We start from the raw sequence: 27918 nt of genomic DNA, 5'->3' as shown, positions 1-27918 counted from the left end.
CAATCTTTAAAAACTCCCTCCCCTGCTGCTCTAACTGTAGCATTTGAGTAAGCAGCAACCAAGGCCATTACTTTTTCTAACAAAGGATTTTTTATTGCATAAATAGAGGCTCAGATATTTCGCTGTACATATAAAAACTTGAGATACAGTTTAAGTGAATGTTACTCTTGAGGGTTTTATTCCTTTGACACATCCTTCATCTACAGGAAGGCTTCGTTCTTCCAGGAAAGGAATCCAATGCAAGCTGCCAAGTGTCAGAAAATCTGCAGGGTGGAGAAACAGCAGTGAGAACAGGCATGATATACTGGCAGCACATGGGCTAAATCCGCCTGCCCACGTGGCATGCTGCAATCAGAGCTAATCACAGCTCTGCGGTGCTGACACCGGAGAACATTTTTAGGGTAGGAGAATTCACCCCTTTTTGCAAGCCCATTATAGAAAGACATGGCAGACAGCCCAAGAGAAGGCAGAATTTAGGAAGGACTGGGCCATTGCTGGGCAACACGGGGTGACTGGGCAAGTAGGGCATTTACTGCCATATCAGGGATGCTTTAAAGCCAGTCATTCAAGGTAAATGTCACATGCTGGACACAGAGGTCTTGCGGGATGAGCTCGTTACCCTGGTGCAGCAATCCCTTGGGCTATGGACTCTGCCAAGGAGAACTCCCTTGGACCCTATGCTGCACGCACAGCACAGTATGGTCTCGTCGTTACAAGTGGCAGGCTTGTTCACTTGCAGGGCAGCCCATCTCTCATTCTTTTAGCAATAAAACTCCATCTAACTGACTTTGCAAAACCAGAAAGCAGCGTTCTCACAGCATTTCCCAGTGGCTAGTGAAACTGATATAAAATAAAAGTTAAAAATGGCAGAAGTCTGCCCAGAGACAAGTCCTCAACCTGGTGTAAACAGGAGATTGAAAACCACCTTTGGCTTTGTTGTTTTTTCAATGTGAATGAACCACTTAGTTCCCATGGTTATTTCCAGGGCCTCATTTCTAGTCAAAATTCCCAATGTTGTACGAAATAAAAGTGAGAGGTTTCAAAACAAATTAGTAAACATTTCTAAAACTGAGATTCTCTTCAGATGTGAGGTGATGACCTGAAAAGGGGAAAGTAAATTTTCTAGTTTAATAAAGAGTAACATTACATCAAACTCCCACTGAGCTTACAAAGGGCAGGCAAGAATAGAATTCCCATTTTGCTGCAGAACAGAGAAATGTGAAATAAACTAATGATACAAAAAAATCACATACCAAACAAGTCAGGGAATATCAACTTAGCACTAGGCAGCACTCATTTTGCTAATGGACTTGATGCAGTAGGACAATGATTGCTTAAACTTTGAAAACAGAGGGAAGGACTTTAGCACATGTGGAATGAAAACCCCAAACTAGAAAATTCTGTAATAATGATTTTGCTTTTTTATGCAGAAAGATGTCCATTTTTCTCAGTGAATTATATACGGTGGATGTTACATAGCATACCCTGTAGCATTTCTGTTACCTTGGGAAGTTCCATGGCATGAGACTTGGCCCTTCCAGCTGAACTATCTATAACCTGTCATGTATTTAACTAATATGGAACGGCAGATTCTTTTCTATCTTAATTATGTGACTTAAGCCAAGAGGTCTTACTGCATCATTCCACCTGGCATACTTCTCATGCATTTTTTGCCCAATTTAATCATCTCTAAACATCAGGACTTCCTGTGCAATTAGCTGGGTGGAGATAAAGAGCAGAGAAGGAATACTGTGCTAAGATCTCCTAAATCACGAACCATCGCTGCCAAGTCTTCTGGTGGGAACTGCAGTTCCTGCAAAGAATGGGCATGATATGGGTGTGCAAATACACTGAAACACCACAGGAGACAAACTTTACAAGAACTCAGATGACGGTGATAGTTCTAATCACACGATCCAAATGCATTCAATCAAAAGACAATGGGATTAATGTGTCAATGCCATTAGCAAACACCAGGATGTCAAACAAACTCTATACCTGAGAGACTCTTCAGTCATCCTTCTTCTCTGCTTCTGCTTTCAATTTCTTTTCATGCTCCCTCTTCAGTTTTTCTTCAATTTTTTTGCTCTGGTACATTTTTACTCCAGCAAACGCCAAGCAAAGAATCAATGTTTTAGCTGCCAAAATGTACATCAGCAATGGGAAATTCTCCAAAGCCTGAAATGCAAAATAATATATTTAAGGCAGCTACTGGCACACTTGGACAATTAAAAATGAAACTACAGGAATGCTGTACTGCTTCCTACAGCAACAGCATTATTCAAAGCAACGGTAATGCTCCTCTGTTCCTGCTTTTTTCCTGCAGGAAACTTTTAAAGTAGGCAGATCAACGTCTAGGGCAAAAGACAAAAACAAGTTCACTCAAGTTTGTATATGAAGCCCCTTCGAACTGGTCTTTGCTACTTTTGCTTGCTCTACAGCAAATGGAAATTGGCACCATCTGGAGCTAAAAAGGGGGAATAATTGAGTTTCTTAGGATAATTGTAAAAGTGGAAAGACTTCTGAACAATTCTCACATAAGCAATGGATCCATGCATATCAGCTTTCAGATGTGATCCCCAAAGACACTTTTATGCTTCCCAGAAATTTTAACCCGGAGTAGTTTTGCGATTAACTTGACCAGATCTGGAAGGTATAGATAAATGCATTTAAACTGGAAGAAAAGTAAAAAACCCACAGCCTCCAATAATTCAGTTTCAGGAGTTCTGAATGCCTGGAATCACTAAAATTGCACAATGTATTTCAATGTTATAAAGCATGCTACTGTAAGTGCACATGGAGTGGAAAGTAAAATGCAAATGGATAACACTGTGAACTCGAAATACAAATATAATGAGAGTGGCACAGGCACTCAGTGAAAGATGACAATTCCAGTAGGATACTGAAGGTGTATCAACTTCCCAGCCCACTGTTTCAAGTAGCCACCTGACCAGCAGGATCAGTCCTGCCTTTCAGTGGTGCACAGCAGGTTCACAGTGCCAGCTCCCCCTTAGCAAGCCTCCCAGTACCCTTCTGTACCCTTAGCAGGCTTCCCAGCACCTCATAAAGCTGTTTGACCATTGTCAAACTACTGAATTTAGAAAAAGCCTTGTATCCATACATCATTAGTGTGCTCCCTTAAAGCCCGCAAATCAGAGGCTCAAGTAGGGTCTTTCATAACACTGATCTCTACAAGTTGCACGTTACCTTTGACATCAGGACACTCCCCTCTAATTCTACAAAAACCCATCCTCCTCTGTGAATCTCCCCACACACTAAAAGTGGCAATCTCTGACAAGCACAGTTCTGCAACACTAGAAAGGTAAAGCCAAGGCTTGGTGTTAGCATTGGTTTCTTGATAAATGGTTTGATTTAACATGTTAAATTGTTAATGCATGATGTACTTGCTCAAACATTTCTGTGCCTTACGCACATATCCTGCAGCGTTTATGTCCCCAGTGCACTAGAAGACATAGCAGAGAAAACACCCTCCAATAACAAAAGGAGCTGAGGGAAGAACAGCCAGAGAAAAGCCTGGGAAGGGAAAGATGGGAGGAGCAGAGGCAAGCAGAGCAGAGCTTGCCTACTAGCACAAGTGTGAGGCCCTAACAGCAAGTACTTGGGCCAGCCCACAAGGTGCAAGCACGTATGGCAATAAAGGACAACAGTAACGAGTCTTCCGTCCCTGAGGTGCAGAGAGTGTGGTGGTTAAACAACCTTCACCTAGGCAGGGAAACAACCTTTAAACACAGGACCCACCCAACCACATCTTACATGCATAAACATCCAGCCACCTCTGAGTCCCTCTTTATGAATGCAAAACATCCTCACCTTCCAGTTAAATGCCACCATCTTGGCTTCGTGCTGGTATTGCCTGTCCCACAGCAAGCTGCGCCCCGCACCGATGACTGTCACACTTGTACAGGCACAGACTGGGGCAGGAGCATCTTCAAGAAATGGAAATTGAAATAGAATTAACCAGTCTGTTTCTGCTCAGCACGTCAACCCTGCACCTGACAAACTCACTGCTGTGCAGCGCCTGGCAGCGTATCACAGCCACACAGTCCAGAAATGACCTACATGGGCCTTTTTGGAGCTGAGTGACAGGAGCAACGTCCGTGCTGCTGAAGGACAGGGGTCTGACAGGCCCCGGGCAGGTGCCACGCTTGCGCACAGCGCAGGCTGTGCTTCCACTGAGTGCAGCACATCCCGGCGGCTGCCCAACTGAAAACATGGTGCTGGCTGTCTGCAACAGCTTGACACGTGTGCACATCACACCGCCTCGCTGAGGGCTGAGATCTAACGGGCAGAAGTGCCAGAACAGCCGTCTTGTGGTTTTTAAGCTCACCTGCCCTGTTTGGAGCCTGAATGTCTAATGAATCCTAGTATCTAGTATAGTTTACCAGTTCTCTGATTTACTAATAGATTGAATTCTCCATGCAGCCTATAACACAAAGGCAAACCAACCACTCACTGGATCCCTTGAGTGGTCAACATATGTTTCAGAGCTGAACATTGGAGGTGAGAAATGCTGGAGGGGATGCTGAAGGCTGCAGCATACAGACACAACTGCCCTCCGGTCCCTGCTTGCTGCTCCACCAGCACTGACACCATTTCAGCTACTGGATTTCAAATTAAGCATATTTCCCTGCCTGACCCCCTCGAGGTGTTTCCTGTATGTGCAACAACAGAGTCACTGTCAAAAAGCAGGAGGAAGCCCTCCAGCTTAGTCCAGACCTTCACTAGCAGTTGGGCTGAATAAATCACCACCACACCACAATAGCTGCTGTTGACCTTTCTTCAGAAACAAGGAGTCAAGTAAATGTTCCTGCAGCTCCTGCGATGCTCAGCCAGCTTCTTCACAGATGCCCTCATTTCTCCAGCTAGGCTGTCTTCCTCTCTCCTCTTCCCCCAGCCGCAAAATCTTCACCCTGCAGAGACCACCCTGAAAACATCCCCATGGAGAGACACCACCAGAGACCTCTGTTACTGAGATCGAACTAAAGCAGTGGTGTGGCCAACTCATTTGTCATTCAGTTTTTATTGTGTTGATCCCAAGTTGTGCAGCTCCCTTCTGCTGATAAAACGTCAGGGCAGCTGTGAACTAATGAGTCAGTAGTGTTACACCTCCAAAAAAAAGGCATTTTAACTTCTGATGTTTCCTTCAGAATTTCAGCGACTGATAAAAGCTAAAGTCGCCTGCTAGCTGGGCACAGCAAAAAACCTGCAGCAGAGCAGAATCAGGTTCTCAGTGCATGGTTCAGATGGCTACACGCTTCTCAATGAAACCCAAGTTACACAAGCCTGGCCTGATCTGAAGGGACTGCACTGCCCAACTAGGGTGTCCTCATCTCAAAATGCTGACATGGATGGGAGCCTCATCAGCAACAGCCTTCGTTCTTCTCCTAAATTGCTGTAAATTCTGTGCTTCAGTCAGAATCAATTTTGCAACATGTTGTAGAAAGGCAAGAATTCAGCCATTCAAACACACACCAGCATCTGGCATACGATGCTGAAAATGGGGTTTTAGTGCTTTTTTATGTACAGAAAAAGTTTTCGACTCAGCAAACATTATGTGAGCCCATCTGTGGGGTGTGATTGCAGGGTACTGTCCCACCAGCAAGAAGCAGCGTATAATGTGTATCACAGTGTGCACTCCTGTGAATGCTCTTGCTTGTGAGCCAATTATTTAAGCATTCAGCGCAACACTTTTGTAATATTTCCGCTGTGCTGAGACATGAGCCTGAATCTGCCTGAATTGTTTATCCATCAGGAGTAGCTGCACTGAAGTCACAAAAGATGGGAAGGAAAGAATTCTCCATTTATTCTGAAGAGTGGTGATTTGATCTGAAATGTTTCCTGTAAGAGCTGACACTTTTGATGGCTTGTCTTCACAGTGTCTTCTGTGGTTGGAACTGAGCAGGGAAGCTACCACTCTCTCCTCGCTGCATTCCCACATCCTGTGCCACCAGCCTCCTGTGGTCAAGCACTTCTCCCCATTTTGTCTCTTGACTCTTCTGGTCTCCATCTTGATCCAGACCTTACTAAATACAGCTGAAACCCCAGGACAGAAAAAAATGCGTGGAGCTGGGGCATGGGATAGGGAAAAGAAAGTGGGAAGAGGAGAGAAAAACGCAGGATTCATTTCACATTTGAGAAACAACATTTGTTAGCACTGAGGTCGTCAATTCGAAAGCAAAAAGCTTTCGAATCTACTCTACTCACTTTCAAGGTTGTGATATCTTAAAAGTCACTCTACTTTCAAGGTTGTGATACCTTAAAAGCATGCAGGCAAATAAAGAACTGAAGTTTCATGTTTGCCTTTTCAGAGACAGATAAGGCACAGATAAGACTTCAGAACACATCTACAGTCAGGCATTGGTCGTTCCCCAGGAAAACGTAAGCTCCCTTAACAAACAGCACCACTGGGAACAGAGACTGGGCCCCACGGAAGGTCACTATTACCTTAACTCACAAGCAAGGAGGTCTCGTGTTGAGCCACGTGAGAAAGAAAGAAGACCACTAGGCTCTGCCTGAAGCCCTGCTGGAGACTCCATAAGCTATCCATCACGTACTTACACACTCCTACGCAGGGTAGGGATAAAATGGTATCACCCTCGCACGTATTGATGACCTTCTTCACCACGACTGCACCTCGCAGTCACTAGCCTATTTACCTCCTTTATGAAGCAGAAACAACTACTGCAGATGGGAAAGGGAGGTCTGCCTGTATCACACACCTCAGTGCTGTACTAGCAATCCTCCATTAGCTCCAAATGCTGTGAGGTCTTCTTGGTCCAGAGCAGGCAGAGAGGGTCACCAACATGGCCCTACAGGTCTGTGTCCTCAGCAGAGCTAAAGAGCTCCCAGGGAGCTAGACTTTGGCTGATACCAGCCCCAGGATCTCTGCACAAGGCTGTGTTGTGCAAGCCAGACCACCCCAGACAGAGTAAGGAGCTGGGCCCCAGTCAGATGGGAAGTCTGTGGTGGAGCACAGAATTGAATCCAGGTCTCTCAGCCACTGAATTACAGCTCCAGTCCACCACAGCAACCACATCACAGCCCAGCCACTCATGCCATTGTTTGCTTATGAGGCAGCAGAGTATCAACTGGCTTGAATGCACCAGAAAACATCTACACAGGCATCTGGGTACTCACAAACCCACTTGAGTTGTCTTGGCTGAATGTCTCACTCAGCCTGCCAATAACTCCATCTACCCAACAAAATGGGACTCGTGATATTCTTTTGTCTACTGGGGATTTCTGAGCAACTCCATTCTATCCACTTTATGAAAAGCTATAAAAGTCACCATCCCCAAGACCTCAGAAAGCAGTGAGGTACTAGGGCTATGTGACTGCATTTAAAATGGTGCGATGGCTGAGTATGTCCTAAGCTAGAAAAGGGGTTTCACTCCACCTGTCTCATTACTGTTTTCTTTAATGCACATATTTCAGGAAGCAAAACGCGTATTTCCCACATGTACAGTCACTGGAGGACCCACACACTCACACCACTATATGTGACCTGCTGTGTCATGCTTCAGGCTGAGCATCTGCAAGACAAGATCAAGCTTCCTTAAACAAAAACGATTCCTGGGTCATGGGAAAACATAGCAATATGGAAAAGCACAATTGCTGCAGCAAAGGCTGCAGAGAAACACAGTGGAAGCAACCGAGAGCCAGAGCTGCTGTGCTAAGAATCCTTCACAGACCACTGCCACAAGATGCAGTGGTTATATTAAGTCAGAAGCACTAAGACCTGCACACATTTACAGCCTCTCTATGTGTAGGTGGGTGAAGACATAACTCCATAAAAAGACCTGTGTAATCACTCAGTTTTTACACTAGTGTCAGTGATGAAGTTCCTAAACTAACACCAACTCAAGGAACATCAAAAACCAAAAGCCATATAAGATATTCATACCTGAAGCAGCAGAAATTAAAATATTAGAGATTTTCTCTGGCAGCTCCTCACATGCTCCAAATGCTGGAAAATAAGAACAGAGCAGATGGGATGTACTGATTATGGCACCTGGATTAAAATCATATCAAACCAAATCAAAACCAAAACTGTCAGTGGCACATCTGAGTGTTCCACCGTGGCTACCCCAGGATGTACCTTTCAGCCACATCCCAGGGTCCTTGCAAGCTGCAGACCCTTGTTTGCTGCTACCACCTTGCCCTAGGAGGGTCTGCTGGGCTGGCAGCACCTCCCGTGCCCATCCCCACCCCAGCTCTGCCCTGGTCACCCTTCCTGGTCCCTGCAGCACCAGTGCCCAGCACAGCCAGCAACCCACATGCACGCATGAGGATACCCAACTTTATCAACAAATGGTAACTTCAGATGCCTCTTTCTTACTTATTCACTTCATTTTTTTCTTAGAGAACAATAAAACTCGGCAGATCCATACAGAGTAAAGCACCATTCCAGGTGGCCATGCCCTGTACCCTGCAGTGAGACTGCCGAATCAGGCCTGCCCGTGGTTTACGGCCAGCGAGCATGTCTCCAGCAGCTTTTAAACCACACAGCCCCCCGTCTGAGAGGCAGCCGGGAGGCCGCAGGTTATTGCGAGGGCGCTTCTGCCGCCGCCTCGCACACCCTCAGGCCCCAGGGGCCGGGACGATGCCGGGATCAGACAGTCAGGCGATGGGCAGGGCGGGCAGGCAGGGGGGGTAGGACCACAGGAGAGCAAGGAAGGGGGGGCAGGAGAACGGGCAAAGGAAGGTACGCTGGCCAGGATGGGCAGGCGGGGCGCGGCAGAACAGGCAGGAGGCAGGGGAAGGCCGAGGAGAGTGAGGGTTGTGGGGCTGGCAGACAGGCGAGCAGGCCGGAGGGCAGGCAGCAGCGCAGGCCGGGCCGGGGGATAAAGGGGCGCCGCTCCGCTCGTGCCCGATCTCTGCCGGCCGCCCCGCAGCCCGGCTCCCCCCGCAGGGCGCCGCGCTGAGGAGGGCTGTGCGGGGAGGCCCAGCAGACGCGTCTCCTACCTCACGGGGCGGCCATGGCTCCGGGCGGCGTGGCGCCACAAACTACATCTCCCAGGAGCGGCCGCGGCAGGGACCGGCGGGGCAGGGACCGGCAGAGCGGCCGCGTACCCGCGCAGCGCCCCGGGCGCGTCCACGACAACCGCGCTGTGTCCCGGCCGCCGCCTGGGGCCGGAGCAGGAAGAGCCCCCTGCTTGTGAGGTAAAACAGTTCCCGCATGCCCCAGGGGTTTAGGTGCAAGGGCAAAGCCGTCCAGGTCCCCATAGAATCACAGAGTGGTTTGTGTTGGAAGGGACCTTAAAGATCATCTGGTTTCAACCCCCCGCCGTGGCAAGGACACCTTCCACTAGACCAGGTTGCTCCAAGCCACAGCTTGGCCACAGCCTCTGCCGCTGCCTGCCACCGGGGCCGGGCCAGAGGTGAGAGCCACTGCATGGTTTTACCAGGGAGCAAGCAGGGCCTGAGCGGGTCTGGCAGCTGCTGGGGACGCTGGTGCACCCGCAGAAGTGCCCCAGGCGTGCTCCTCTGGCTGCACCTTGCCAAAAGGGGCTCCCCAGGAGTGCAGCGTGGCCATAGCACCAGGCGCAGGTGGCCCCACGGTCCCTCCACTCGCTCAGTGCAGCACAGCGTATTTGCAGCCCAGAATCTGCTTTTGCAGCCGGTGGGCACCGAGAGGAAGGGAAGCCTCGCAGCCTGCTTGTGGAGCACATTCATGGTGGGAGCAGGGGGGCTGGCAGACATTCACAGACCACCTGCTGAGGTGGGGGAAAGGGGGCATGCTGGGGAAGAGAGGCTCCCCAGAAGGCTGTGCTCTGGGACCTGACAAGTCTTCCCCAGCCCTCACGGGTTGAGATGTTTCAATGGCTTATTACTATGCCAGCAAAAGGCACATCGGGAGCATGACAGCAGCTACTGTGCCCAATCTCAAGACCAGTCTCCAAAACAAGCCTAAGCTTCACAAGAGAAGAAGCCCTTTTCATTTCTTTTTCAACATGAGCAAAACAAAATTGTTGGAACTGTAGTGCCAGACATGGCTGAAGTGTTTCAGCCAAAACTTTCTAAAAACAAACAACAAACCCACATGATAGACAGCCAGCATGGGAACTTTAGCTTAAGCAATTTAAGTTTGGCAACATGAATAGGAGCTAAGCCTTACAAAATGAAGCATGTTTTAATACCAGAATTGTCACCAGTTCTGCTTCTTATTGTTCCCCAAGAACAGGCTTTGCGATACTTCAGCAGCACAGGAGAAGACAAACAGTCTTGAAAACCCATTTTCCAGCCATTGGAAACCAGTATGGGAATCCCTTAGGAAGCATGGCAGTGGGACAGCTTTGGTAGCTGGGTCTAGAAATCACTCCTCTGAAAGCCGAAAGGCAGGATCTCTGTGGTTTAGACTGAGCCCTGGCTGATGGGATGTAACCAACATCTCCATCACACAGCTTGCACCCCAGGTAGACAGATTGCTTTGGAGAACCAAGGAGCTGTAGAAGAGACGGGCTGTCCAGTTATGGACTTGAGGACAGATGATGCACCACTGGAAGCTGCCCTGCACAACCAGGACATGAGCTTAGCAGCTCTTCTGCTATAAACCAGGCCTTCTCAGAAGGCCATGAGTCAATCTTTGCTGCCATTCAATAATGAAATAAAAAAGGGAGACAGATCATTAAGAAAAGAGTTTGGAATAAATGTGGGTAGGTATAGGTTACCTCCTGTGATTCATACCATAACACATTGTTCAGTCAATAAATGGAGATTTTGGTATTTTACTGTACATTTTTAAGTTATTTTTAAGATGGGCTTAAGTCATACAGTTTGGATCTAAATCAAAACTTTTGACCACTAATTCACAGTTCTTCTGTTCTGGGAACATCCAGATCTGCTTCTGGATTTAAAAAAATGCTTAAAAAAACCCCAAATAATTAATTCTTTCATTCTCTTGGTTTTATTTTCCTGAAGAACAGAATATCAAAGCAAAGCACAATCATGCATTTTTCTTGGGTGTTCCCTGAGCAGCCGTGCCAGTCCTCGTGGGAGACAGTAATGTTGATTTCCTCAGCACTCTGTTTTGCATTGTCCTCTCTGTTAATTTAATGAACGGTTTCACATCTGTTTGTAATTCCAGTGAGTTCCCTGCACGTGGTTTTATGATTTCCTTATTGCAGATGTTTTCAAAAAGTCAAGGTGATCCAGGGCTTGTTTTGTCCCTTGCACCCGGGTTTTCATGGATCACACCCTTGAGGTCTTCTCGATTCAGAACCTGGCTTTTATACTTCTCGCCCCAGTCCTCAACAATGTACTGATGATAGGGATCATTGGAGTGCTCTCGCCTCTTTGACTTCACAGTACTCACCAAGATTGCCACAATAATGAAGGAGAACATCCCGATCATCACCATCAAATAAAGAATAACATAGTCAAAGTTTTCAGCATCAACCTTGGCTTGCAATTTATCTGCCGCTTCCGTCATGTTTTTCCTCCAGCTGTTCATGTAAGTGAGAAAAGTTTCCTTGAAAATATCTTCTACCGCCCAAGTGAAGTTTTGGATGTCAGTCATCCTTGCAAGTGATGGCTCTAAAGACAACATGGTATTTACTTTAAGCAAATATATATAGTGAAACAGTTACATTGCTTTCTTTTGTCTGCATTATTTAGCTAATAGCACTTGCCACCTGCCACTTGAAAGTGCAGTACTAATTTTAGATTGGCTGAGAATACGCATCTCTGAGTGGTTCAGTATGTCCAGAGACCCAAGAAGGTCTTATTCCTACCCTCACTTGGGTCACTTTTAGCCTGTGAGAAGCCAGATACACCTTGGTGAAGACCAGTTAGCATGGGACCCCATGACCCATGTTACAGGGGTTGAGGCACACTGCCTTCCCTACTGAGGCAAAACACCGAGTGAAGAAGTATTTTGCCCAGAAGACGAAGTACATATCGGGTCCTGTTAGGGCTGGCACATTGCCGCTCCAGGCAACTGCCTAGGATCTCTCATGGAGGGATGTGACCTCCCTCTTTCTTGTTTGGTCTCAGGCATTACATCTGGTGTGAATGCTGGTGTACCCATGCAAGCTCAAATGAGTCCATGTGAGCGTAATAGCCAGACAGCTGCCTCCTAAATGGTAGCCTGATAGACAAGGAAGGGACAAGGAAGCAGACCCCCCATACCTGAAACAGCTTCATGGGTCTTTAGGGTCAGTCTTTTCAAAGGGGCAGGGATGCTGAGTAGTGCTGCAGAGCCACATCTGTCCTGCCCCTCTTCCAGCTATCCCAAACCTTGCCACAGTCAGACCCAGCTGCTGCTTCAAAAACCATGAATCAGGTCTCCTTCCCACAGGAGATATTCTCAAAGGCTGATTTCAGTGTTGCCAGTGTTGCTAGCAGAGGGGCAAAGGGTGGGAGAGGGATCCCACAGAGGCTCCCAGGCTGTTAACCCTTGAACAGAACAATGGGGAGAGATGAGGGAGAGATACCTACTCAGCAAATGATTACTTATCAGTCCAAATAGTCCCCTGATCCAGTCACTCTCCCTGATCCCTCTGGTCCTGCTTGAACTGAGCTAGATCAGGGCAGAAACTGGCACATACCAACTCCAGTGAAGGAGCTCTCAAGAAACTCTGAGAAGAACCGCTGTCCTTCTCTGCCTTTCCTACATAAAGAGGAGGGTGTAACTGGATTTCAGCCTGCTAGCCTGCAGAAAGCAAAGGGTGTGTTACAGCATTTCAGTCTGATGCTCCTCTATAATATCTGTCCTTCAATGTTTCAAGCCAACCAAGCCCTACACAAAGGGCAAAAGCTTCCAAAAAAAGTCACTTGATCTCAGTGCAGACTTCAAGCTGTGATGAGCTTACTGCAGCCTATGGTAAGAGACGGTGAATTTTGATCACTAACAAGAAACTGCGGTGTCTTTCAAACTGAAGTTCAGCAATCTACCTACCTCTTACTTGTAGGAGTAGCTTTGCTATATCAGCATGCACACACACACAGAAGGACGCAGGTACACGTGCATGTAGATCTCTCTGTAGTTATATACTCACATTCAAACATGGGGGATAAAGGTAATCTAACTAAAGTAAGCAAGCTATGAACAAAACCAAATACAAACTGTCTTGAAACTTCATAAAATCTTCTTTTTCCTAGAATTCAGATTAAAAATTACTATGCTTTTTCAATAGGAAATAAAGAATTACCAACAGAAACTTACCTTTCCTGTGCCCTTCTCTAATGAGATTCACAATAACACTCAAGATTTTAAAACTCCACTGGATAATAAGATGACACTCTTGTAAGGAGCAGAGATATCTTAAAGTTTTAGTCTCCAGCCTGCATAAGGCTGTAAGTAACTGTCTGTTAAATAAGTGCCTTGTACTGCATGCTTTGTGTTTATATTAAATTAAATACTAAATCTAATCTCACCTGGAAAGTCAAATATTGGCTGACAGCTTACATCAGTCATCCTGCCAGATGCTGAGTACTACTCTTTATGCTTATTACTCCAATTTCTTACACTGTGAAAGAGCACTGCTGGGCTTTCCTGGGGGTAAACATTGATGCAGCTCGATCTTTGTTGACCCATACAGAAGAAGGGTAAATATGAGCTGTGCAGACTAATGATGATGATGATGAAGAAGATGATGATGATGATAATAATAATAATGATAATAATTCTCTTGGCTGATGTGGGCACGAGAGGCTGAGAACTGAGCAGTCAGTGAGAAAGGTCTACCAAGCTGTCAGGCTACTTAGTGCCCACAGTTTGCCTTTCCTTCCCCTCCACCAAGATCATGCTTCTTAGTGACCAACCCCTGCACAAAGCCCTTGCTATGAGACGCATGTCCCCATACACAACCAGGACCCGTCTCTCTGAGCTCTGCTCCCTGTGTACCTCGCTCATGATCTGGAGCAGGAAAAGACAAAAGCTTACTAAAAACCAAAGCAGAATTAATTAATGTTGATTTCATTTCTAGCAAATAGCACATGCTGACACCTAACTGAAAGGCTCTGAGTCACATCTTAGAAAATAGCAGTATGTTCAGTGAAATGAGGCAACTTCGGTTTCAGTCAGCAGCGGTTCCTGGCTATAATGGGGACATATAAGGGAGGGGGATTAGGGTGGGATTGTGGCACAAAGTGCCCCACAAGCAAATGGTATGGGACAGACTTTCTGTAAAAAATATTTTCTTTTTACAGGTAGTCCTCCCTAAGCAATTTGCAGAGAAAACAATTTCTCAGGTAGCTCTGCTTTCAGGAAGATAAAGCAAACATGGACTACCACTGAAACAGCATCACACATCAGAAAAAGGGAGATATGCTCATGGTATGGAAAAGTGTTAATCCCTGAGGGAGCCCTGCTAGTGCCATGCTGCTGACATTGTCATGGTTACTGCTATCATTGCTTCTGGATAACTTTCTGTGCATGAGCATCTCTGAGCACGGGGGCGAGCTGGCAATATTTCTTCTCTGATCCCCTGCTTCTCTGGCAATTTCCCATGTGCCCTTGGCTTGGCCCCTCAAAGTCGAGGTAGCTGGCAAGCTGCTTCTGTTTGCTTTGATGAAATCCATAAGCCAGAGGGACCACGGCAAGCTTGGCCTCCTGCATCACACAGCCAGAGACATGCCCTGGTTGGTCCTGGCTGGATAAAGTCACCTAAAACCACCAATATGCTCCTAGAGGAACTCCTCTAAAATGCAGGGATGTGAGCCTGGGTATGGCAGTAAGAGGGTAGCCGTAGCACTGGAGGTTCCCAAACAGAGTAGCTTGGGAACTGCTGCCCTGGACTGCCAATAACTAGGTGAAAGGACTTATCCTTCCTTCAACCAACCTCTTCTACCTTCTGTTCCTGGCCAGTCCTGTTTAGCCAATAGTTGCAGGCATACACTCATGCACGCACACAGTCATACCTACATATATGAGATGGATATGTTGTCAAACAGACATGAAATTTAACTGCCAACTCTGTTCTCAATGAAATCAGAAGAGTCCTTGAATAATCCCACTGTGCTGCGTCTCCCCCTGAAGGTGACATTTGCTCAGGGTTTGCTTAGTCTTTATAGCAATGAGGTGATCAAGGGCAGATAGCGTGGAACTGGTTAAAAAGAAGGAGGGGCAGCCAAATATCTTGGGCAGGAAAGGTGACTGCCTTAATATTAGCCTCCCAAATGGAGACTAACATTAAGCAAAATGCTCCTGATCTCAGTGGAGAGAGGTGGGAACCTGTTTGAACGTCCTATCTCTACACAAGAATGGCCAGGTCATGGCAATGAGTAAGAGCCCCTGGTGACTGGAAAAAGGCATGTGCATGTCATGCTCATCCTTGAGAAGGGTAATGAAGGCCCAAGGAAGTGAAGGATGATCAGCCACACCCCAAACCATGTGACAATTAAGGGACAAATCCTTCTGGAAGCTGTTATCAGGCATGTGAAGAACAAAAAGTGATTGGAAACAGCAGCATAGATTTACCAAGGGCAGATTGTGCCTGATCAAGCTGATTGCTTTCTATTGTGAGATAATGGGAGGACTGTTTCAGTGAATCAAAGCAGAGTGGTAGTGGTGGTTTACTTTTGTTTTGGCAAGGTTTCAGCATGGTCTTTCATAATATCCTTGTAGTCATATTAGAGATCTATGGACTAGATGTCTGGACTCTAGAACTAGCTGGACTGCTGTCATGGGCAAGATAGAGGAAGTGACAACCCATAGCAGATCTGGATGCTGGGCTGTATGTGAGAACCAAGGAGATTAGAGCTTTTACACCCATCCAGCTCCATTACAGCGATTGACCATTCACGGATGAGGCAGTGCTGTGGCAACATCTGCTTTTGTCTCCTAGGTGTTGCGGAGCAGATGGGTCCATCCCATGACAGGGTATCGTCATCAGCAGGAGGTACACCACGTGTAAATATGCACAGTATTTAACAGTTAGTATGAATAACATTACAGTTGGATGTATTTTCACATGTAACAGCCCTGCGGTCTTGAAGGCACCATTTGAGGAAAACATTTCCTTTTTCAATGTACAATAGGCTCAGAACTGAATGATATTCAATTGTTCATAATTTTTATTATTGATAATCCTGCTGTGACTGTGTAGCAATGTATTTATTTGTTGACTGTTTTACAAATCCTTTGTTAGTCTTACTGGTGAGACGGTGAAGAAGATAGCAGACATACTGAAGATGTTGTGATTAGACCCAGATCTCATAGGAGGGTTTAGGTGGGTTCATTAGCAATTCATCTCTCCCAAGATTTTGCAATATCTATGGTAAACTCATAAAGAGATACTCATAAATAAGCATGCATACACATAACACATAACACAATCCTCATTATCTATAGGATTGGAATGGGGTGCTCAGTTTTCTGTATTTTGGTGGTGGTGTATCTTATACTTCCCCACCCCTGGGGAAGCATCCCAGCATCCCAGAACCCAGCATCCTCTGGGCTGCTCCATGATCTCCAGAATTCCTGCTGGGCCTTGGACTTTGTGTAGTGAATTGGGTGGTGAAGCATGCCTTGACCATACCATGAACTCTTGCATGGCTAAGGAGGAAGGCACTGATTGCACTAGGGACTCGTGTTCCCTGGCTAAGGTGGGAAGTGAGAGAAGGGGTAATCGGTCATTCCCTGACAGCCTTAGAACACTCTTTCCCTTGATCGTAGCCTAAGTGGAACGGTACCATTGCTACTGGAGTTTTGAAAAATTCCTAGTAATTACCTACTTGGGTTGCACCCAGGATAGAAATTTACTAATGATTAAAGCCAATCATCTTGCGACCCTATAAATAATGGTTCAAAGTGAGGCCCTTTGAACCCTCGTGGACTGCAGCAGGTGGCAACAATCATCTCCCTCTGAGTGGGATGTCCCTCAGAGTTTGCAAACTCTCAAGTTTGCAATAATCAGAGGACCATCAAGACCATTGCCAAGAGATGGAACCTGGGCTCAAGTCGCCCACTCCTTAAGACTCAATCCTCACCTGATGAGACTATAGATGTGAATATTTCACTGACTCTAGGGGAATTTTTAACAGTTACACCTTTATACAGAGGAGGGCCACAAAGATGGTCAGAGGGCTGGAGCTCCTCCTCTATGGAGACAGAGAGAGTTGGGGTTGTTCAGCCTGGAGAAAAGAAGACTCAGGGGTGACCTTAGAGTGGTCTTCCTAAATGGGGCCTTCAATAAATCTGGAGAAGGACTTTTTACAAGTATACTTGGTCATTTTTTTCTCAATTCTCCATTAGTTGTTTCCCCATATTCTGTACAATAAACAGACACGCTTTATAGATTATTTTAAATCGTCAGCTGATATATTTTACACAGCCTTTGCCATCTTCTTTTTGTAGAAGTGTTGATTATAGGGTCAATTCTTAGAAAGAAAAGAATATAGCTATTAAGTATGGTTATTGGAGAGGTATGAGTATCCTCTCATATGTACCTATGTAATTTTCCTTTAGTACTTCTACTGTTCTGGTTAAATCATAATATTGTACTATGCACTGTGCCTTTCAGACCTCATGCCTTTGTATACACAGACTTAACACACAATCTTCTCAGCCTTTAACTACTGATATGTTGTACTGCTAACTACTGATACCTAGAGTGCTGATAGCATTTAATTAGTTTCCCCACTGCTTTAAGGTTTTTACCTTCTCGATAGCCCTCCTAGATTCCTTCTGGTATTTACACATTTGCTTATAAGAACATTAGTGAAATTGACAGTTCTGTCCCTGGGTCTGTCTGCTGATTTTCAAGTTGTCTTTCAGGCGATTACCCTGTAAAACAAAAAGACCTACCAAGACCACTAGGTTTTATAGTTTGACCTAACTGTGACTGCTGAAATGTTTCCTCTTATGATTACTCAAGATTACATCTATTAATTAACTTTGAACTGCTTCTTTATGTTGATTTTTCTTTGTAATCCAATTTTCACTACATCTTGGTACATTTTCCAGCTCCTTCTGGTTTCTCATAGCAGTGCTGGTAATTAAAGATGCTGCCTCTTTATTTTTAGTTTTGCAGCTGTACTGCTAGGTCTCTTACCTGTTTCTTGCATTCTTGTGCAGAGCCTGTGCAGTAGGTCGGCATGTGCTATCTACCACTCTCCAGGAGCTTTAACTTCCATCTCTCGAACATTTAACTCTTCTACCTCTGTTTGTCATTCCTCTAAGCAAATCCTTATTGATTTGATCTTCTTTCTGCATCCACCCCATGCATGACGGATGTTATTTTCTTTCCCAGGGTAAGAGAGTTAGGATTTGTGCATTGTTCCCTCTCAAGGGTATGGTTTTCAGCACAGCTGGGAGTTCCGATGTCTTGCTCTGTACAGGTTGGGTTTTCTTTTTAAATGAGGAAATCCTTTGCAATTGTTTATTTCTTATATAACTGTTCTTCCATCTTTCATGGAGTAGTGTTTAGAGGTTTCATCCTTAGCCTGTTTTCTGGGGCCTTTGTCTGCTGGTAAATACATTTGCTGGTTCATTTGCTGGGGTATTCTGTTTTTCTGAGAGACCCTGAAACTTAATTGTGCGTTATGCAGTTTGAACACCTATTGTAACACTTTGGGTATGTTTGCAAAGGTATTAACACCCACCCTTTCACATAACAACTGGCATGGGTGCCAGCCAAGAGGAAGGTTGCTGGAAGGTTGGCTGCTATTTAGAGGGATCTTGACAGGCTGTCCCCAAAATATTCATAGCTGGTAAAACCTACCTCTAAATATTAGAATAACTTCTTGTCTGAAGATTGCTCCTTTGTCACATCACAGCCCCACATCAAGATGCACTGTCCTTAATAATTTGTATATAGAAACAATGAAAAGAGTGCATATGGAGGAGAGGGACACCAGGAATGGTCCTTTGTGGCTAAATAAAAATATAGAATCACAGAATGTTTTGGGTTGGAAGGGACCTTAAAGCTCATCTAGTTCCACCACCCCTGCCACCGGCAGGGACACCTTCCACTAGACCAGGTTGCTCAAAGCCCTGTCCAACCTGGCCTTGAACACTGCCAGAGATGGGGCAGCCACAGCTTCTCTGGGCACCCTGTGCCAGTGCCTCAGCACCCTCACAGAGAAGAATTTTTTCCTAATATTTAATCTAAATCTCCTCTCTGTCAGCTTAAAGCCATCCCCCCTTGTCCTGACACTACATGCTCTTGTAAAAAGTCTCGCTCCAGATTTCCTCTAGGCCCCCTTTAGGTACTGGAAGACTGCTGTAAAGTCTCCCCGGAGCCTTCTCTTCTCCAGGCTGAACAAGCCCAACTGTCTCGGCCTGTCCCCATAGGAGAGGTCCTCCAGCCCTTTGATCATGTTCGTGGCCCTCCTCTGGACTCACTCGAACAGGTCCATGTCCTTATGTTTGGGGCCCCAGAGCTGAATGCAGTACTGCAGTAGGGTCTCACTATGTTTGACGGAGCAACATTTTCCAGTCACCACAGAGATGAGAAGAAAAGCATTCAGAAGAAAAGTGAATTTTAACCATATTCTGTTATGTAGCACAAGTGTAAGCAAAATTGTGAAGGAAAACCCTTTGTGTCTATGAGAAAAGAGTGTATCTCATCAGGATGCATTCGACAGTGAGGGACTGCAGCCTAAGCATTTTCCCAACTGAATGCATGAAAGTCAGGTCCCAAACTCTCTCTGTTTCTGGTGCCGGGTCTGCACTGCAACTGAGATACCAGTACATGCCACCCTGCCAAGAAATGCACTGCTCCCCTCAGCCCAAGCTGCAGGGATGGAGAAATAGTGGCCAGACGAAGACTGCAATCATTCAGCTTTGTTGCTATGGTTTTATGTGTTGCTGTTGCAAAAGCTGGAGAGGATAAATAAGGGTGTTGCCTGCACATAGCATTTAAATAAAAAAAGGAAACACTAATGTTTCACCATGTCTGATGCTTAGCTTCTAGTGACTTAGGGAAATTAACTCCTCAGCCTGTTTGTGATCACTCTTCTGAAAGTAAGAGGGAAATTAAACACCTTTCCAAACAATGTCGGCTTTTTTTCCATGGGGACAGCTTTTGCTTGGGACAGATAGCTCTGAGGGAAGCATTGTCCAACACGCTGCAGGTAAAGGGCATCCTCACATGAGCCCTGGAGACCATGAGCAGCTGAGTGACCTCTATTCCCAGCATGGGTAACAGGGATGATGTCTGCATGCACCACTGATAAACTGCATAGCAGCTGCCAGCACTGCACCGCTCCTGTCTGCTAACACCAGAATGTTACAGCCACATGCCTGATCACCTCTCCCATGGAAATCCCATCCTCACTGCAGCCCAGGCAGCCAAAGGCAGCTGATCAGGCTCCCAGCCTCACCTATTACCACCACCACAGTCTGAGGACAGCACCCTTCTGGCTGGGAAAGTAAGATGTCGCACCTTGAATGCATGTATGCGTGTCCCTTAGAGAAGAAAAGAAACTTGAAGTGCTCACACAGGTTCCCCTCTAAATATCAGGTGTATTTTCACCATACTTTCAGCTGTAATTAAAATATTGTTGCCTGCAGCTAAACTGCAGTGCAACATCTGCAGTTATCTGAAGGCAAGGTCCTGCTCAAGGCCAGTGTCATGAAAGGCAAAAGTGATGGTAATAACTGACAGCAGAAATTTTGTTCCTAACGCATTAAGCTGAGTCTGTCCTTTGGATGGGAAGCTGCAGGTCAGTTGCTTGTTGGGTTGTAGATAGGAACCACAAAGCTGTGCACACAAACACATACCCCCCACCTTCAACATGCAGAAGCACTCTTTGTACTACCCAACATTGCTGCCTTCTGCTCCTCACCCATGCTTCCCTGACCCTTATGGAAGAATACAGTCAATAGCTCAGCCAGAGCAGTTAAATAGTCGGAGAGATGGTAGTAAAGAGTTGGATGTATAAATGTTACCCAGGGCAGCGCACACAGCAAGGTATTGGCTGTGCCCACCTGCCCTCTGCTTCCATGGAATATCTCTGAAAACCACAGGTCATTTGCTATCAGTGGTTTGAACTAGCACCAGTGGTGTCTCTCATACCCCCACCTAGACCGAGGTCTGGGCCCTCTGCTCTGACGCTTATGTGCTTGACAGGCACACTCCTAGTCCTGGAAATAAATTTGCATCATGATCCATCAGCCTCAAATGTTGTTTTGGGGTCATTTTGTCCTGGCATTTGCTCTGATAAACAGTGTATGTGTAGCTAAAGACTGACTAAAGAAGCGTATGCTATGCACTTCAAGTAACAGGCAGAATAAGACCTTCTGAGATATTAAGGGTAGTGACTGCTGTTCTCATGAAGAAACACTTGCAGAGACCCAGCCCTTCCTAAGACTTAGATGTCATTTGTACCCGTGCCTCAGTTTGACTTCCAGTAATGTCCACAGCTGAACATGATGACAGATGAATGTTTCTTCCTTCCATGTGTGTTGGCTCTTTAGGTGCTGGGGAAAAGAAAGAGTGCTTTGTATGTTCTCTCTGCTTCCCCACAAGGCATCCAGAGACAGGCAAGCCAGACCCTAGGAGGTGTGAGAGGGCCAACGTTATGTGCTTTGGACTCAAGCTGACCTGAGGTTTTGTTTGGGATTGCACTGGGCAGCAGTTCACAGAAGCTGCAGCACAGATGTGCAATGGTAGCAGGCATCATGCCACACCTACTCTCTAGCAAAAAACTGTTTCTCGCAACCAAACTCAGTGAAGCCTCAGGTCTCCTTAAGAATGCGCTCATAGTATCGAGAAGCTTCTGGGGAAAGGAAACTGGGAGAGGCACCCTTGCTGAAACCATGTTTTATTGCAGTGTCCTCATAAAGCAGAGGGAAGGGAGAGTAGGAGTTACAGCAACAGGCCATGGGTTTGGCAGGAAATCATACACTGACAGAGGTCACCGATTGCAACAGCTCCTCTGGGCAGGGGCAGCTCACAGCTTCTGATAGGGCTGAATGCCCACAGTAACACCGGTGCCTTCAAGTCTTGTTCCTTTTCCTTTCATATTCTAACTGCAGAGGGTGGCTTGTAAACTGGGTCCAGATCCTGAGTCTCTTGGTCTTTACAAAAGCACCTTGTCACCTTCTTTCTTCGCACAGCTCAGTGCTAAGCTGTGGACCTTCTTGCCATAGGACACTGTAGATGCTAATAGCTGGCAAGCATTTAAAAGCAGTTAGATTGATTTAGAGAAGAAAAATGTATCAAAGGTGTTTGAGCAAAATGACATCATGCCATGTCACAGCAGACTGCTGAAGATTGTTCTGGGGAAGCATGACTACGTGTTTGCCCCACTTTTATGTTCTTTTTTAGGCGTCCAGGTTCGTCCATTCCCTTGACTGATTCCTTCACTTAACAAAGCCTCCCCACCCTGTCTGCTAAAGGGGAGGGAAAGACAGGAAAGAGGTCAATGGGAAAAGGTGTGTAAGAATCAAGCTGTCCAGTAGGCAACAGAGAAAACAAAGGGAAGGATGTAAAGGTCACAGGGATGTAACGGTCACAGGGATGTAAAGGTCACAAGGATGCTTCCATCAAACCTCTCCCTCTGCGGGCAAGGGTGCCATGACTTGGTGGAGCTTCAGATGGGATGAGGTAAATAAAAAGGGGATGGCCCAGATTATAAGCAAGCTAGTTCTGCACTCCTGGCTCAACTGGAGCTGATGGAACTCCGGTTGAATTTGGATGGAACAAAGCAAGGAGAGCTTGAACTGGAGCTCCAGTTACTGCAACCCTTTCGCAGGGCTTGATGTTGTTCACTCACGTCTGCAGACTTACAGCCTTGGTGCTGAAAAGTGGTGTGTGAGTGAATCATCTGTTTTCATAACTCCTCAGCAAAACAAGTGGTCTGATTCACACAGGCAGGAGAGTTCAACCATTTCTCCAGAATGGCTGCTGCAACTCCTTAGTAAGGATGCATTTCAAGACATGTTTTAAATCAATACCATCTAGAAAACAGAAGATTGAAGTTGGGGATTAAATTCTAGCCCACCTCCCCGCCCCCCTAAAAAATTACAGGATACTTTTGGGCCTTTCAAACTCTGCTGGAAGCATTTCCTCATATTACTGAACACTGTGAATCCTGACAGCAGATCTCGTCCGGTGGATAGGACTACACAGACAATTTCATCTGCTCCAGAACAACACTCTGTGCTTTAAAACAGCTTGCAGCCACATGTGAAAGTCTCTGCCTTACCTCACGCTTGATCTTTCCCCTACCAGATGCATTTAGCCTGTGATCAAGACCTGCATGGCTGTGAGATGATTCTGCTCAGGGCCGGCCCCCTTTAAAAGTCTGGCAGATAGCTGGGCACCACTCACTGCCCATTTCTCGGAGGCCATGAGAGGAAGCACTGTCAGCGCAGCATGCCTTCCCAGCAGGTACCCCTGGGAGCTGGTGACTGGCAGAAGCTGGGAATTAACGTGCTTGCCAAATAGCATGCCTGTCTCCCTCTATCCAGAGCCTATTGCAAACCAGTCCCTTTTGCACAGGAGCCTAATTAAAGTGCCTGCAAGCAGCACAGTCTCACATTAAACAACCTTGTGTTTAAAACTTCACCATTGCCTGTATACGTACATGCCAATGCATGTCTACATACAAACATAGACATTTATATATTTTAAGCCTTTGTAAAGGCTGTATGAGTGTTTTACTAAGTAATCAGGGAGGAGAAATGGACTGGAGATACCAAGATACAGCCTGAGGCTTGCAGAGGCCAAGCTTAAGCTGGGAAGTCTGATAAGAGAGCAAGTCAGGGTGCAAATCTGTGATATTTAATGCAGGAGCAGAACAGAGCTCAACTTACTTCATCCATGCCTGTGCAGATGCAGCCCTCACTGCGAGCTCAGCTTTCACTGCCCTTCTAGGAGTACACCAAGACCTCTTCCCACCCAGGTACCTGGTGGGCAAATGCTGCTGGTCTGATGGAGCTGCTGCTGGCCCTGGATCTCAACACCGGAGGAAGGCTGCTAGCCTGTGGTGTGCTACCTGGTAGGGCCCCATGTTCAAAACCTTGGTGCTAGTGAGCAAGCACATTGCTTGAGCGTAGCAGGAGCCCCTTAGCCACACAAGCCCATGTGGCTCTGCCTCCCATGTTGGGAAGGAAAGAATGCTGAGAGCTACTCATCTTGTGGTACTGAGCAGCTTTGTTGCTGGTGGGGCCCAGTACCTGTGGAGTACCTGTGCCACATTATGCTGCATGGGTGGGAAGAGGAGGAGAGCACTCAGCACAGGTCATGCCAGTGTTAATTGATGTGAGCACATGGTCACTGTGGCTGGGTGCAACCTGTGATAAGCTCAGTGTTTTGCAGAAATCTCAAGTTAGGTCTAGAGCTGCTATGTATTTTGGGTTTAATTCACTCCGTCATTGTTTATTTTCCCCAGCCTGTAGACCTGGATGCAGCCTAGTAGAGATGCTCATTGCTAATACTTGGGACTTCAGTAGAGTCCTGTGATTGTGGAAGCAGTTAATACTGCTTACATAGTGATAGTGAAAGGGGAAGCAAAGGCCAGCTCAGGACATTCTATCGAAATAGAAAACCACAGCAGTCACCTTACAGAACCTCACGCAGTGGCATCTTCTGAGCCCAACTCCACTGTCAGAGAAAATTACATTACAATGATACTTATTTTGGCAGAAAAAATCTGGTTTACACACAACAATCCATAGAGGTCATTGAGGCCAAACCATATCCCAAGGCCCCACATAACTCTGAGAGATCTAAAAAGAAAAGACAGCTGATCATTTCAAGCCCACTGACAAGGAAGGGAAAAAAGTGTGTCAGCATGAGTTAGGAAGTAATTGTTCGTTTAACCTGGTATATGTTGTGTGAGCATAGGCTCATTTCTTGTTTCCTTAGCCTTCCTTGATCTTGGGCCCATTTGCTTATCCAGACTGGCCTTGCAATTGGCCCACGCTCAGCTCCTGCTTCAAGCAGAAAACCCCCTCAACTCCGGAGCAGCAGACAGAGACCACTTCATGCATGCACGCCTTCCCCATGCCAACATCTTTTGCACACCTTCCTTGACACCCAGCCTTGGCCTGCTCTGGGTCTGGTTCTGGCCCCACTCTGTGTGGGGCTGGCTCCCTGCCATTCCCCATCTGGAACCAGCTCCATGAGGAAGGCATTGGGAGCCCTGATCTATTGGGCCACACATCTTCAACCCCCCCGGGATGGTTCCCAGGCCTGAAAGAATGTGTGATTTTAGAGATACCATGCACTACATAACTCTGGGTATTCACATGGTCAAGAAGTTCAGTGATTCCGTGGAGACGGCAACGGCCTCCTCCCAGCTTTCCGAAATCAGCTGGAACCTTCCCGTTGACATTAATCTCAATTTAGGAAGGCAGCTAGGGTGCAATTAAATACAGCCTTGTGGGAAGTGGCTCTTGCGTACATGCCTAACTTTAAGCAAGAGCTTAAGTGCTGTTCTGAATAGGGATGATTTCCTGAACTAGAACCTCCGCTGGGAGCTGGAGTGGATCCAGAAGAAGGTTATTCCGGGTAAGCTGCCTGAGGGATTTTAACAGATAATTTTGTGCATCTATATAGCACGCTATCTGGAGAAAAGGAGAGTAATCTTTAAATTGGATTCCATCTGATTAATTACCCTCCTGGATCTGCTGACATCCATCATCAGTTTAGAAACCATATTCTGGCATCTCCATCGAAAGCTCCAGTAGAAGATAAAGAGCTGATTCACTTTAGGTTTCAAAAATACTGTGAATGTGGTGGCCAGGAATATATGCTGCAAGCATTGTGGCATGGCATGTACATTTATCCCACCAAAGTCATGGAAGTATGTTTTGGCCCTGCTGTCTTTTAGTTTCAGGACTATATAATGTGTGGATCCTCAAAGCACCTTCTTGAGAAGGATGAGTTTAGCGTTTCTGCTGCTGCCTCTCATTGGCCATTTCTGAGATGGAAGAAAGAGGGGAAATTACCATTTTCATAAAAATTCAGTCACTTTTAAAAAAAATCAGATTTTTCATAGTGCTCCAAAATATCTGCAGGCCTGCACAACTGGAGTACATACACCTTTCTGTGAGTATGCGATTGTTGTGGTTCAGCTGGCGAATGAAGTTGCTAAGCCACTGTCCATCATATTCGAAAAATCCTGGCAGTCAGGTGAAGTTCCCGATGACTGGAAGAAGGGTAATATAACCCCCATTTTCAAGAAGGGGAAGGTGGAAGACCCAGGGAACTACAGACCAGTCAGTCTCACCTCTGTGCCCGGCAAAATCTTGGAACAGTTTCTCCTGGAAAGCATGCTAAGGCACATGAAAAACAATGAGGTGGTTGGTGACAGCCAACATGGCTTCACTAAGGGGAAATCCTGCCTGACCAATTTGGTGGCCTTCTATGATGGAGCCACGGAACTGATGGACAGGGTCAGAGCAGTTGACGTCATCTACCTGGACTTGTGCAAAGCATTCGACACTGTCCCACATGACATCCTTGTCTCTAAATTGGAGAGACATCAATTTGATAGATGGACCACTCAGTGGATAAAAAACTGGCTCGATGGCCGCACGCAAAGAGTTGTGGTCAATGGCTCAATGTCCAGTTGGAAACCTGTAACAAGTGGTGTCCCTCAGGGATTGGTGTTGGGACCGGTCCTGTTCAACATCTGTGTCGGTGACATGGACAGTGGGATTGAGTGCGCCCTCAGCGAGTTTGCCGACGACACCAAGCTGTGTGGTTCGGTTGATACACTGGAGGGAAGGGATGCCATCCAGAGGGACCTTGACACGCTTGTGAGGTGGGCCGATGCCAACCTTATGAAGTTTAACCAAGCCAAGTGCAAGGTCCTACACCTGGGTCGGGGCAACCCCAGGCACTGCTACAGGCTGGGCAGAGAAGAGATTCAGAGCAGCCCTGCAGAAAAAGACTTGGGGGTGTTGGTTGACGAGAAGCTTAACATGAGCCGGCAGTGTGCGCTTGCAGCCCAGAAAGCCAACCGCATCCTGGGCTGCATCAAAAGAAGTGTGACCAGCAGGTCGAAGGAGGTGATCCTGCCCCTCTACTCTGCTCTTGTGAGACCCCACTTGGAGTACTGTGTACAGTTCTGGTGTCCTCAACATAAAAAGGACATGGAGCTGTTGGAGTGAGTCCAGAGGAGGGCCACGAGGATGATAAGAGGGCTGGAGCACCTCCCATATGAAGGCAGGCTGAGAGAGTTGGGGCTGTTCAGCCTGGAGAAGAGAAGGCTGTGTGGTGACCTCATAGCAGCCTTCCAGTATCTGAAGGGGGTCTACAAGGATGCTGGGGAGGGACTCTTCCTTAGGGACTGTAGTGGTAGGACAAGGGGTAATGGGTTCAAACTTAAACAGGGGAAGCTTAGATTAGATATAAGGAAGAAGTTCTTTACAGTGAGGGTGGTGAAGCACTGGAATGGGTTGCCCAGGGAGGTTGTGGATGCTCCATCCCTGGCGGTGTTCAAGGCCAGGTTGGACAGAGCCTTGAGCCACGTGGTTTAGGGCAAGGTGTCCCTGCCCATGGCAGGGGGGTTGGAACTAGATGATCTTAAGGTCCTTTCCAACCCTTACGATTCTATGATTCTATGATTCTATGTAAGAATGTGTTCACAAGATTTCCATCTTATGGCAGTACCTTACCCTGCTTGTGCATTGATCCAGATCATTCATCTCAGTGGTGCAACCACAGCCCCCACGCTGGTATCTCTTGGATGGGGATGATGCTGCCCAGAGCAGCTTGGAAGGCACCAGAGTACAGCAGTGGGCAGGCTGCCAGCTGCAGGTGTGGGCTCAGTACCACGAGCTCTCTAGAAAAGTGGTAGCTTCATATTGCAGTCTAATGTGTTGAATCAAACTCCAGTTTTGTGCTGTCTGCAGGGATTGCCACACCTCATGCACTTGCAACGCAGAGATTTACTGTTACCATCACTTCATTTCCATCACCAGAAGTAGCTACAATCCGTGTTAAGTGCAACCCTCCAGCACTGTAGCTGAGCTTGGGCGGGTACATTCAACAG

General features: G+C 46.6%; 2 protein-coding genes and 1 long non-coding RNA gene across 12 annotated transcripts in view; 1 reads left to right on the top strand and 2 right to left on the bottom strand.

Moving 5' to 3' along the window:
• Positions 1–71: 71 nt before the first annotated feature.
• Positions 72–9082, bottom strand: SMIM11A (small integral membrane protein 11A). 4 transcript variants are annotated; one of them, XR_003989239.1, is made up of 6 exons: positions 8986–9082; positions 7925–7987; positions 4795–4945; positions 3832–3947; positions 1999–2178; positions 72–263 (listed from the first exon to the last, which is right to left on the bottom strand). XR_003989239.1 is itself a non-coding variant. In XM_030470671.1 (6 exons), exons 4-5 carry the CDS (start codon positions 3850–3852, stop codon positions 2011–2013), a joined length of 189 nt encoding a protein of 62 aa, XP_030326531.1. In that variant the 5' UTR covers positions 3853–3947; positions 4795–4931; positions 7925–7987; positions 8986–9076; the 3' UTR covers positions 72–263; positions 1999–2010. The 4 variants fall into 4 exon arrangements, 3 of the variants coding, with proteins under 3 accessions (XP_030326531.1, XP_030326521.1, XP_030326541.1); XM_030470671.1 differs by having other exon boundaries at positions 4795–4931; positions 8986–9076; XM_030470661.1 differs by lacking the exon at positions 4795–4945 and having other exon boundaries at positions 8986–9076.
• LOC115601123 lies at positions 9013–11418 on the top strand. Of its 2 annotated transcripts, none has more exons than XR_003989241.1 (2): positions 9013–9183; positions 10200–11418. It is a non-coding gene; the product is annotated as an uncharacterized LOC115601123 (long non-coding RNA). The 2 variants fall into 2 exon arrangements; XR_003989244.1 differs by lacking the exon at positions 9013–9183 and adding an exon at positions 9192–9401.
• KCNE2 (potassium voltage-gated channel subfamily E regulatory subunit 2) overlaps positions 10905–27918 on the bottom strand; it is a 40502-nt gene continuing 23488 nt past the window's right edge. For 3 of the 6 annotated variants that reach the window (XM_030470628.1, XM_030470620.1, XM_030470639.1), the window contains one exon: positions 10905–11556. In XM_030470628.1, coding sequence (XP_030326488.1) covers positions 11162–11539 — 378 coding nt within the window. In that variant the 5' untranslated portion in view covers positions 11540–11556 and the 3' untranslated portion in view covers positions 10905–11161. Of the gene's footprint in view, positions 11557–12150; positions 12418–18017; positions 18822–27918 lie in introns of those variants that run through there. The other 3 variants (XM_030470646.1, XM_030470635.1, XM_030470612.1) reach the window with 3 other exon arrangements.

The sequence above is a fragment of the Strigops habroptila genome, chromosome 2, assembly GCF_004027225.2.
Source record: "Strigops habroptila isolate Jane chromosome 2, bStrHab1.2.pri, whole genome shotgun sequence".
In the NCBI taxonomy this organism is placed as follows: domain Eukaryota; kingdom Metazoa; phylum Chordata; class Aves; order Psittaciformes; family Psittacidae; genus Strigops; species Strigops habroptila.
Note: the sequence above shows the minus strand (reverse complement) of the source record. Positions and strands in the feature narration are given on the sequence as shown.